The sequence below is a fragment of the Schistocerca americana genome, chromosome 2, assembly GCF_021461395.2.
Source record: "Schistocerca americana isolate TAMUIC-IGC-003095 chromosome 2, iqSchAmer2.1, whole genome shotgun sequence".
NCBI lineage: Eukaryota > Metazoa > Arthropoda > Insecta > Orthoptera > Acrididae > Schistocerca > Schistocerca americana.
The window spans coordinates 849,371,284-849,384,053 of record NC_060120.1 but is presented as its reverse complement, the minus strand read 5'-3'; the positions used below and the strand labels follow the sequence as shown (position 1 = coordinate 849,384,053).

At 41.5% G+C, this 12,770-nt stretch overlaps 1 protein-coding gene across 2 annotated transcripts in view; it reads right to left on the bottom strand.

The window, feature by feature from the left end:
- Positions 1 to 12,770, bottom strand: part of LOC124596084 (CD82 antigen) — a 294,285-nt gene that overhangs the window by 112,715 nt on the left and 168,800 nt on the right. For both annotated transcript variants that reach the window (XM_047135073.1, XM_047135074.1), the window contains exon 2: positions 11,611 to 11,736. In XM_047135073.1, coding sequence (XP_046991029.1) covers positions 11,611 to 11,721 — 111 coding nt within the window. In that variant the 5' untranslated portion in view covers positions 11,722 to 11,736. The remainder of the gene's footprint in view (positions 1 to 11,610; positions 11,737 to 12,770) is intronic.

Below are 12,770 nucleotides of genomic sequence, written 5' to 3'. Positions count from 1 at the left end.
CAACACCGCGGTTCCTGGTGTGTCCGCTGTGCCGTGCGTGTGATCATTGCTTGTACAGCCCTCTCGCAGTGTCCGGAGCAAGTATGGTGGTTCTGACACACCGGTGTCAATGTGTTCTTTTTTCCATTTCCAGGAGTGTATGTTTCAGTACGCTGTTGCATCGGCGACACCTGAGTGCACTTGTTCTTTAGTTCGGAAGGTATCAGAAATATATTATACTGCACTGAAATCGACACTGTATAGCAGAGCGTCGCCGCATTGTCCCTTTGGTAATGTACACACATGCCGTTGCGTTGGACCAAACCGAACCAGCCTTTATTGAAATATCAGCCGACATTAGAGAAGTGTATCGAAAGTATAAATGTGGCCCTTGACTCTAGTTTTGAAGTAAAGTTGCGTGGTGTGTTGACTCGCACCGAGAAGTGTGCTCGAGTTTAATTCTCTCAAGCCCCCACAGGAAACCTCAAAAATCTGTCTTTTTCGAAAGTGGATTGGGGAAGACTCCAATTTCACAAGTGACGGTCAAGTAATTTTTTGCCAAGACTGTCAAAAGCAAGTGAACAAAGGTTATTTTTATCATTAATTTTATTTAAAAGTCGGCTTCAGTCAGATTTTCAAACCGAAATTTAAGTAAAGTTTACTGACCTGCATTTGCGATTCATCTGAAGTTGCCTTTTTTACATTATCACGGTCTTATTTTTTTGGTTACTGTCATCTTAGTGTTCGTTCGTTTTAATGTTAGGTAAACCATGATAAGTAGTCATTTCCTTCAACAGCTACATTACGAGCGTCACTAGGAAGAAAAACTAACAGCAGCTTCAGTCATTAATTTCCTCTGCGACAAGAAGTCCAATGGAAAACTTTAACGTAGACCTGAGTGAGCTTTAGTATCGGTTAATGTGCCAGGGAACGCGCTAAAGAAACCTACTTTTATATGCCTCCTGGAGAGTATAGCAGCTGCAGGGTACCAGATTAGTCGACGTTGTGCCAAAATTATTTTAAACGCCCGTACGATAACGCTATTGCTGATACTAAGATATTGGTAACCATCATATTTGGCTCTCAGTCGAAGAGAACACGTAAGTTGTGTCAGATTTATAGCTAATGACATGGCAGAGAAAACGGATTTTACAACACCAGGAAAACACCCCGTACTCCTGTGTAGGAAGCACTGTTACGAATGCCCTACACGTCCCATGGCCAGGAGAAGATAGGGATGAAAAGTTTTCGCTGTTGGTGACAGACTGTGATGCCTGTTATGTTGAAAGTGGGAAAAAACACTAAAGAATTCAATCCCAGATCAGTCCATTGCATCTGTCTTGTCGATGGCCTACACCGTGTAGCAGACGAAGTCCGGAATAATTTCTCATTACCAGAATCATTTACCGTGATAAGAAAGATTTCTCAAAGCTATCCGCGTGCACTTCTTTAACGAAAGATCTCCAACCATTCCCTTTCCACCTGAACCATACTTATATGTTTGTGCACCTGGTTCTTGGAGCTTTATATTATGTCTAACACTATCAAAAAGTCAAACAGGTAATAGACACATTCAATAAAGTGAATCACCTTTTACTGAAAAAGCCAAGACGGCCCTTAAGAATATCAAGAATATTTCATCCTTGGCATATTTAAGAATTCGTTTCCCCATCCACCAGTTGCATTCAACGCCCTCAGTCCGAATCTACACCACCGAAAGGCGAAGAGGCCATCTCCTAAGTACAGATGTATCTGGAGGAAATATCTGGTTGAGTGGATTCAGCATGCTTCACTAATTTAAGGAACATTCTTGTGAGGAATCGCGGATATGAACGAAGTGTCCATTATTCATGGAGAGAAGTTCGGGAGTGGATTGTAGTTTGGGCCACGTGTAATTGCGTCGATTAAACATACGCCATTTACCTCTTGTGCTGTAGAGAGATCTTTCTCAGCCTACAAATATGTACCGAGAGAGAACCGTCACTTCAGGAAACCAAGAAATGTTAATTTTGTAATGCAATATCAAAATGTAATGTAAAATTTCGTGTTAGTTATATAGAGTAATGCCACGGATTGTGCTCATCACATGAAAAAATATTGCACTATAGACTTCATTAAATATTATAAAATAAGAAAAATAATTTTAGCTGGAGTAAATATCTCAGTTGTTTAGGCATGTTATGGGTGCGACGTAAGTTTATACTGTTTATTCACCAAAAGGAACTAGACTGAGTCAAAATAATTATAAAATTTTCCTACATGAATATTATTGTTCATTAAATTTTTCACTGAAAGACCCCCAAAACGACAAATAGTTTATCTGAACCTACAAATGGCTTCTCCAAGGAAGGCAAGAATTAAAATCCATTTCCTAAAAACGTAAAAATCCGGGCCATAGTCATAACTAAACATACACTAGCCTGCTAAGACTTAATATATTACAGTTTTCAGGAAATCTGATTGGTGAACCGTTTGTAATGCTGAGAAGCGCACTCTGTCCGCAGGAAATTTGCACAAAAATTTCCGAAGTATAACATATAAATCTAGATGATGAATATAATTTAAAATAATGAATTGAAAAATTAAACTTTAAGAACATTACAACCATTTTTAAGAAATGGTCTTACAAGGGGAGGCCGCCAATTGTGAAATTCAGATTCGATTCATACTGCGCATAATAAAAGATCATGGCCAGATGTGTAATGTGGCAAAGCACCAAGATGCACTTCTCAGCCGTTGTCGAGAAAATCGACAGTTGAAAGAAACCGTTGCGGTGAAATACTCTCTACGGTTAATGATTTTCTACAGCGTCATAGCGCAGCGGTAAGCGCTGGGGTTCGTAATTCGAAGGTCGCCGGATCGAACCTCGCGCCATGCAATATTTTTATATTATTAGTTTTTTGCAATTTATATATATATATAAATTAATGAATTGCTTATGCATGTTGGTGAAGGCGGATCGCTCTCCAATTGTACCGCCTCCATTTTTCTGTTTAACAGGGTGTACCAAAGCTGTCCCGTCCGCACTGATTTTCGACGATGTTATAAGTTGCGCTAGGGACCGCATCTACCTTCTTTCGAAGTTAGCAGGCAACTACGCTGTTATGGGGCGGCTCGTTTCGGCCCATTCAACATCTGTCCTTCAAGTGTAACGAGCGAGTAACGGAGTTTATATTTCATACCTGCCACAGCAAGTTTGTGTTCGTGGGGTCTCTATTCTAATTCGAACGTTTGACTTACGCTATACGTATTCGTTTCTACGTCTTCCGTTAACTATACGTGGTTAACATTATGAAGAAAATTAATAACATTTGTGAAATACAACTTTGTTTGCGGAAAACATAATGATGTTCGAAGACGCCAGTTTTTCCACGACAAACGACTTTCAACAACTTATTATATGCATAATTGTTGCAACTGATTGCCGGGAATTTTTTATATATATATATATATATATATATATATATATCTCAATTACAAAAAACAAATACTAAAAAAAGTTGCATGGAGCGAGATTCGATCCGGCGACCCGCGGATTACGAACCCGAGCGCTTACCGCTGCACCACCACGCTGTAGAAAATTACTAATCGTAGAGAGTATTTCACCGCAACGGTTTCTTTTAACTGTAGATTTTCTCGACAACGGCTGAGAAGTGCATTTTGGTGCTTTGCCACATTACACCTCTGGCCATGAACTTTTATTATGCGCAGTATGAATCGAATTTGAACTTCACAATTGTCGGCCTCCCCTTGTTAGACATTTATTTAATTTGTGCCTTCTCTTCTTACGATATTATAATCGTGGGACGACATTCCCTTGCGCCAGGCCGCAAATAGCGCCAGGCTGGTATTTCCTCTCCCCGTATCTGCGTCGCCGCCGCAGCTGGAGCAATGCATGAAATTACTCTGCTCACTAAGCAATTTTTCTCGCTTTTGTCTTTGGTGGGCCTAGATTTCCAGTTCCTCCAGCATATCCGACAAAAACTGCTCAGTTTTGTGCAGCACCTCCGTTTATTCACGTATCGCGATAAATTCATGTTTGCTATCTTTTACGTGCGCTCCAAACGCTGTCCGATTGCTTTGCCTACAATGTTCCCTCCAATTGTTCTCAAAATTTCGCCCATTCTGCCCTGTACAACACTTGTCACAGTCCGCACATTTAATCTTGTATACCCCGAAGTTATTGTATTTCTTTTATTCTGTCATGGCTGCTGTATGCCTTATTCCATACGCGATTTGCCATTTCCATTCTCTGTTGTTATCTATGAGAAAGTTTAATTACGTAAGACAATGCAGTTTTATCAGGAGAATGGAATTAAAGCAATCAAAAAATATCTGACCAAGTTCCAGGTAGAATTAATGGCTAAATTTGAAGCAGGGCAAATTTTTGTTCGCTCATAATGCAAATCTAGTTTAATTAGGATAAATCCAAGAATAGCAGAACCGAGAACACGAAGTTACGCAAAGAGAACAAAGTAGTTCATGGTATTTGCAATAGCAACGACGCAGTTAATGAGCCCTCGAATAAAGCCTTGTAATGTTGGTTGAAGTCCGCGTACGCGTTCCAACAAGCTTACAATGTCCAAAATAATGTGTGCTTCGCGAAAGAAATGAAGGGTCTAGCAATTCCATAAGACGCCGATGTGTCCACGCTAAACATTGTGAACCTGCACCGTAGTTCGTAAGTGATCAGGGGGGGTCAACACTGACGTACGAATTCCTGACAAGGTAAGAGTTATTTAGAATCACCCGATAAAAAACATGTCAATGAACGTGGATGAAATCTTTGCACTAGCGTTCTCATGGGCTTTTAACTGTCCTATCTTCGATGTCAAGGTCTTTATGCAAGATGAAGCGTTAGACGTTGGATATTGCATATCACGGGTTTTGGCTGAAATTGTTATTCTTCACCTCCTTTCCAGAAATCGGAGGGAAGATGGTTTGTTATCAATGTCTCTTACAGATTATTACATATGACTAAGGCACTGTTCAAAGGGAGGAAAGAAACTGTAGTGGAAATGGTGAGAATATTAAACAAGTAGGATCTAAGAATGCGATTCCCATTATAAATGGCGGACAATGGAACAGTTAACTTCCTGGATTGTACCGTAAGAAGGGAAGGAGGAAAGAATGCTTCAAGCGCCTATAGAAAGGATACGTGTTCATCTAGTATTGCAGGGGAAACCTCACGCCACCCAACACAAGATACAAGCATACCTTTATGCTATGTGCAACAGGGCGCTTAGAGCGCCCCTCGAAGAAGGGGCATTTGAGAGAATTAGGCATTATTAAAGAAGTAGCCACAGGTAATGAAAAAGGACCCAAGATTCTAGGCGTATGTTTACTAAAATCACAATTTTTAACGCTATGTGTAATGAAAGTAAGAAAATAAAAGTAGTAGTTTGTCACTTTCAAACACAACAGCATGTGTCGAAGGTAATTGCTAAATTGTTCCCGAAAAAAAGTTACCGCGGCATTCCAAAACAGGGCAAATGGCGCATAGGTTGAGGCAAAAACTAGGTGCGACAAAGCAAAAATAACACTAACTCCGAGGTATACAAGATTAAATGTGCGGACTGTGGTAAGTGTTATATAGGGAAGAATGGGCGAAGTTTTGAGAACAGTTACCGGTACCATTGTACACACAACAATCAGACAGATTTTGAAGCTCGTGTAAAAAATAGCAAACATGAGGATATTACGATTTGTGAACAAATATACGTGTTACAGAGAACCCTGAAAATAAAAAGTTTTTGACCATCAATAAAGTGTTCCGGGCTATTATGCCGTACTCGAATGGATTTGCACCTAAAAATCCGAAATTTCGTCCCCATCTACGGAGGACGTTTTCAAGGGGGATCGTAGCTTTGTTTAATGCCCGATTCACACCCTGGCTCGCTACTGACTGCAGCAAAATTCCGCTTCCGCGCAGTGACGTGACATCACATGTTTTGAATACGCGAGCACAACTGGCCGTTGTCGACTGCCGTCGTACGCTGTTGTTATCCCGTGGTGGAAGACTTGTAGACATCAACACCGGAATCCAAATGTCAATCAGTTTCACGCCCTCCTCCTTCCCGTTGAAATTCCAGGGCTATTTTGCACTCTATAATTATGGCCTCTCTGTATAACCTTCCATCCGCTAGTGGCTGCCAGTACTTGCGTTCTATTAAAATGAATGTACTGGTCTCCTGGCTGTAAGGCATGGTCCGCAACAGCTGATGTGAGGACTCTTTTTGACGGTGCTTTTTGTAGTACTCACGTACACCTCCCACAACTACACGGAATCCTATAAATTCCAGCTCTTTTTAGCTATTGGCGAGCATCCTTGGCTGATTTTAGGCGATCTGTTATCTTCCGCGTACGTGTGCAGATTATCGCAAAGTTCCACCTTTTTCAGCAGTTTTCCTGTGCTGTCAGCGATGTCCTTAATGAATCGCAGGAAAACTTTCGATTTCACTGACGCCTGAGCATCGCTATAATTCCTACGCGGTGGTATTAACGCTCTTTTCACCTCAGTGAGCGTATAACCATTCTTGAGCAATGCTTTGGTAAGATGTTTTAATTCCGCGACAAGCTGTTCTGGTTGACTTTTCTTTTCCCTATCCGCCAACGTTCTTATGATGGACAGACTGACAGATCAGCTGCTGTGGAACATGCCTTACAGTCAGGAGACCATCACATTGATTTTGATAGGACTCAATTACTAGCAGCTACAAGCGCATACCATGGAAGCTTACAGAGAGGCCATAGAGATTGCAAAACACCACAGGAATTTCAATAGGAAGGAGGAGGGCATGAAACAATGACATCTGGATTCTGGTGCTGGAGATGTCTACCAATCTTCCACCATGGGATGATAACAGCTGACGACAGCAGTCGACAACGGCCAGTTGCGCTCGCGTATTCAAAACATGTGACGTCACGCCACTGTGCGGAAGAGGAATTTTATTGTAGTCAGCAACGAGCCATTCAACAAAGCGGACATTCAACAAAGCTACGATCCCCCTTCAAAATGCCCTCCGCAGATGGAGCCGAAGGTCGGGTTTTAATCTTCGTCATATTTAATCTTCGTATATCCATGACGACTTAGGACGTCAGCTAGTCGGGTTTTAAGGTGAAATCCATTCGACCGCAGCATAATAGTCTGGAACATTTTATTAACTGTAACATTTCCGGATGTGAAAGGTTTACATTTTACAAAGAATGTTTTTACCTGAATAAGCTGAAGGAACTGGAAACTGATGCTCATCAAATGAAAAATGCAGAAAAACTGCTTAACGCGCGAAGTGATTTTTTTATGCAGAGTACCAGCTGGGGGGGGGGGGGGGGGGGCGAAACAGACACACGAGAGGAAATAACAGCGTGGGGCCTCGTGCGGCCTCGTGCAGGGGAAGATCTCCCTACGATCACAATATAGTGAGAATACAAGACGAATTTTAGAACTCTTAAAGACTTTTTTAATGTATTAATACCTTTATAAATTAATCTTTCAATTATTTTAAATTATTTTGAATTATGTTCGTCACTTTAATTTTATCCATATTTTGCAGCTTCAGACGTGACTGTACTCAATACACTAGAGGTATGAATTAAAAAACTTCAGTGACGACTTTTCGTGTTTTATTCATTATACGACGCATTTCGGACCCTGTGGTGTAATTCGTCTTAATGCATGCTTCATTTTTCTCTTTAACGAGATTAAATGCATATTTCAAATAATCCAAGAAATGCTTTTTTAACGTTTTAGCAACAACATACATTTTTTTCCTCCATCGTTTCCAAACATATCACTTCATTCAAGATGCACATTCGTAAACATTGTTTACTAACAGGTTGGTTGGTTGGTTTGGGGAAGGAGACCAGACAGCGTGGTCATCGGTCTCATCGGATTAGGGAAGGGTGGGGAAGGAAGTCGGCCGTGCCCTTTCAGAGGAACCGTCCCGGCATTTGCCTGGAGTGATTTAGGGAAATCACTACTAACAGGTTCCGAAATGCATCCTGTAATGAATAAAACACGAAAAGTTCTGACTGAAGGCGTTTTTTAATTCATACCTCGAATGTTCATCAATGCTGATGCGTTAGGAAATTTGTTATGTCAATTCATTTCCTGTAGAGAGTGGGCACTTTTTAGCGTTACAAACGATGCGCTAATCAGTTTTCTTGAAAATGATATATGAAGTGTTAGCAGGCTAGTATTTTTAATTATGGCAAGGAAGACACAGTTACATATTTAAAGCTTACTGTATAATTGTAGAAAATGGTGTTTTAGGTTTTAAAGAATCTTAAAATTCTGGAATTTTATGAACATAATTCTGAAATAACTTTTCTTTCTAACAGTTCTGAAGATGGGCAGCAGTAATTTGAAAATAATGCAGTCTGAAATTGGACACTTTCGTACTATTATTCTGTTCAATTGATCTTGGTCTTTTACGTCTCTGGCGATCTTTTAATTCCCTTTCCGAATACCACCTTTATTTTCTTCGCAACTTGTTGAATACACAGGCTGAACAAAATCGATTGCAGGCTACATCCCTGTCTCACTCCGTAAATACTGCTTCAGTTTCATGCCCTTTGATTCCTGTACATGCAGTGTCATTCCTGCACAAATTATGGGCAACATTTCATTCCGTGTATTTATGATTCCGACCTAAGGAAATTCAAAGAGCTATTTAAATCACCGGTGAAAAGCGTGGGTTTGCCTTCCCAGTCCTCAAATGGAACAATGTCTGCACATCTTTCCTACCCCCTGACGTCCAGAAGATAAGGTTTGATGTCAGCACATTAATCCACTCTCATAAAAACTGTTACCGCAGTAACAGCCTTTCTGCAATCAGTACACAGTACGGAGGATGCTGGATGAACTACTGGCCCGACAAGAGCGAGTTAGAACCATCCGCCGCAGCCTCAAGCAGGGCGCGCACTAGCGATTTTTCGATCGATCGGCTTTATTCGGCCTATGAAGGATATCAGTGTGTGTGTGTGTGTGTGTGTGTGTGTGTGTGTGTGTGTGTGTGTGTGTGCGTGTGTGCGTGCGCGCGCGCGCATCTTCGGTAACCAGACCATAATTTATTGCGCGAATGGCCTATTTATGGATGCGTAGTGTGCGAAACATGGACGGTGGCGGAGATAGAAGTCTGACATACTCATCCTCGTAATGTGTTACAGAAGGCTTGAGGATCAGATGAAGTGATCGAGCTCGTCCTGAAACAAACCAGCGATAAAAAAAATGTCTAATGAAAAATGTAATGAAACGACAAGAGAGAATGGTTGGACGTATTACGAAACGAGTTGTTGCTGAAAACAGATGCGACCGAGATGGAGCTGTGGTTAGCATACTAGACAACATTCGGAAGGACGACGGTTCAAACCCGCATCCGGCCATCCTGATTTCCTAAATCACATCAGGAAAATGCCGGGATGATTACTTTTAAAGGCGTGGCGATATCCCCTCCCCATTCTTGCCTAATCAGACCTTGTGCTCCATCTCTAACGATCTCTTTGTCGACGGTATGTTAAACATTAATCTCCTCCTGCCCCCCTCCTGTAAACAGTAATCAAAGGGATGACATAGTTACAAAGAACCACCGGGGGAGGCCTAGATATGTGTACGTAAGACAGATCATCGATGTTGTGCGATGAGTAGTTATGCTGAGATGAGGATCGGTTGTCCGTGACAGGAATGGAGAGTTGTATTAAATGAACACTGGATAGCTCTCTTATGAAACTGAGAGCGTATCAAGGGATAGTACTAAGGCAAGTGAAAGATCAATTGTTTTGTCTAAGGGAGACTCGACGTATCTGAAAATTTTCGGAACTACAGCACATCACAATGTCAGTCCCTGGCTTTGATACGATGTTGGCAGTATTTAATCTGATATCACCCATCAGAATGTCGTTTGTGATGTACTTCGAGACCTGAAAGACTTTTCTTTACCTTAATGCAAGTACGATGTATACATATACGAAATGAGACCTTATGTACAACATGTTTAAAATTTTAAGTAGAACTTATCGACAAAGATAATCAGTGCGCAGTTTCTACAAAACGTAAATGACCAACACATCCGCGGCCGGACACGAAAGTTGCGTGCTTGACCCCTCTACCGACGATCGATCGAAAATAGTGTGCTGCTACTCTTTACTATGGATCGATTTTTTCGACCTTTCATGCAAGAACTACTATAGAACACTTTGATAAAACATTGTGATCGGCCGACTGAAAACCGTTTCACGCGCGTCGAGCCTAAGGCAACTGCAACCACACGATCCTAACGCAAAGCAGATTTAATGGAGACTAGGTGCCATTTTGGAGAACTACTCATGAACTTGGCTGCTGTCATCTGAGAAATTAATTTTTTTGAGGGGTATCACTACGCTTTTCATCTTGTAATACAATTTAGAATATCTGTAATTTTGAAGTATGTTGTTTTAAGACCGGAAAGAAAAAGGAAAACAAAAGAAAGAGACGTCGTTGCACTAGTGCCAGCTGTCTCATCTCGGCTCAAATTTTGAGCTGACGTACTGCTTAGGCATGTTTCACCGACACTAAACTTCGTTTTGCAAGTTTGGTTGAGTGAACTTTTTTCTGAAAATATAGATTTTTCATCTCATGTAGCCCGATAGACAAACAATTCTCATTCTCATGTTTCCTTAATTTTAATTGAAGATCTTGTAATAGCAGTAACCGAAACGACATGAAGAAATAGTATCTAGACTTGCGTTTTATTCACGAAATGAAAATCTGAGAGATAACACCGAAAGAACGTGTGTATGTTTCTGAAGTCTCGTCTACAACATAAAGCGCCCCTGGCGCTTTAACGTTTCGAAAAACAAAGCGATAGTCAAACAGATCTTTACTCTTTTTCATTCTTCTGACAATACTACTGTAAGCACCTTGAGTGCATGAGCTGGAACGCTGATTGTGCTATAGTTATCACAGTTCTATGACCTTCCTGCTTCTGGATGTATGGGCAAGATTCAGCAGTCAGCATCCGGGGAACCCATCGTGCGCAGATCTTCCGATAGCCAAGCAAAGCAATAATGTGACCCACACGTTCTTGCAATTTCTTTCTGAGTGACACGACGATCGTCCTGAATCAATCTGTCAACATTTGCTTGTGTAACTCGCCGGTTGCTGTCATGGGACGTCCAACTCTGTCAAGCAGGTCGGATGTTTCCGCCTGAAGATATTTAAACTCACTCGCCCAACGATGCACAGTACTCACATCAACAGAATCACCGTAAACTGCTTTCGTTCTCTGATGAATCTCCTTTGGGGTGACACCTTCTGCTGTCAAGAATTCAATGACTGCACATTGCTTAAATCGCATTGACCGACAGTCTGCGCAGGGTTCCATACTTTACAGTGTAACAACACAACCGTTCAATGCTAAGGCTGCCCGCTAACTGGAGCTGTAGAGAAGAGACTATGGAACAAGCCAGTACCTGCCGCATACCAATGCTGTCAACTGTTGAAGGGTTACGAAGGTGGAGGCATTACTTTTCAGTAAACCCTCGTATATATAGACAAATGTTTTAGCCGATGAGCCCAAGTGGCAACATTCAGTCTACACTCTTGCGTAAGGTGGGCGGAAGTCGGGTGCATAAATAATGAACAGCAGTACTTACGAAGAAGACGAAGTTGAAGAGGCAGAGGCAGTACTTCGCGAACGCTGTTCCACAGCCGCTGGACATCTTGCCGCGTGCAGGGGGTCTCGCCAACCGATGATAGTTGCGCATGCGCCGTCCACCACCCTGCAGGCAAAACACACACAATTAGACGTGGACATGGTAACAACATAAGTCACAAAAAGTCTACAATCAATTTCTGGTGGAGAAAATGTTAAGGGCCCGTTACAGACTAAGGTGAAAGTTTCAGGTCGCTATAATGTATAGTTTCTGGAGATCTCCGAAGATGGCATGAACGACAAGTATAAAGAAATCTTTGGCGCAGAGGGGCACTTTCATACTTTTCAGTCATCTGTTCAGCAGCGTTCTTTTTTCCCCTTTTGCTGTCTATGTGACTTAGGCATTTGATTAAGAGCCCACAATGTCAATGAAAGAGGTTTCGTTCTGCAAAGTACGTTCATACTTGTCAATGGCATGTCAGGTCAAGAACAGCTGACTACGCCACATCCTGACTGATTTTGGCAAGAAGTTGCATAAACAAAGGTATAAAAGGAACTCCGGAGAAGGATGAGAAAATATCCCGCTCTAAACTAGTTGATTGAAGTCCAAGAAGACCACCGAAGGATGGACGTCTTGACAACTCTGGAGTTTAAATCAAACACGACAGTTATTTATTAAGTCCCAGTCGTTCCACGTTACGTCTCGATTATGAACCAAGCAATGTATATTGTATTTATTAGCCGGAAAAGACCCACTTCGATCAGTCTTCGATTTGTTTTCTGAGACCACTCCAGAACATTCGAAATGATCATAAAAATTAAAACTAAAAAAGCTTTAAACATGTATTTCAAGCTCAAAGATACGCATAAATGTTCTCAAATCTACTTAAGTACCCAACAAACTAATGTGAAATACTCTCACTCACTAATTTTTTTACAGTTCAGCGAGAGCGTTCATTAATGTGCGAGAACGTTAAAGGAAGCTCTACAACTTTCTCGAAGGAAACTTTTGGCCGGTCTCTGCCACTTCGGCGAACGATTTCCAGCCGCTTCACTGAGTTCTAATAAGAACTACGCTGGTGCGATGACTTTTTTGACATCCAGATTTTCAAACTGAACCCCAGCATGTAGAAACCGCAACATCCTTCGTGAATGGGAAAT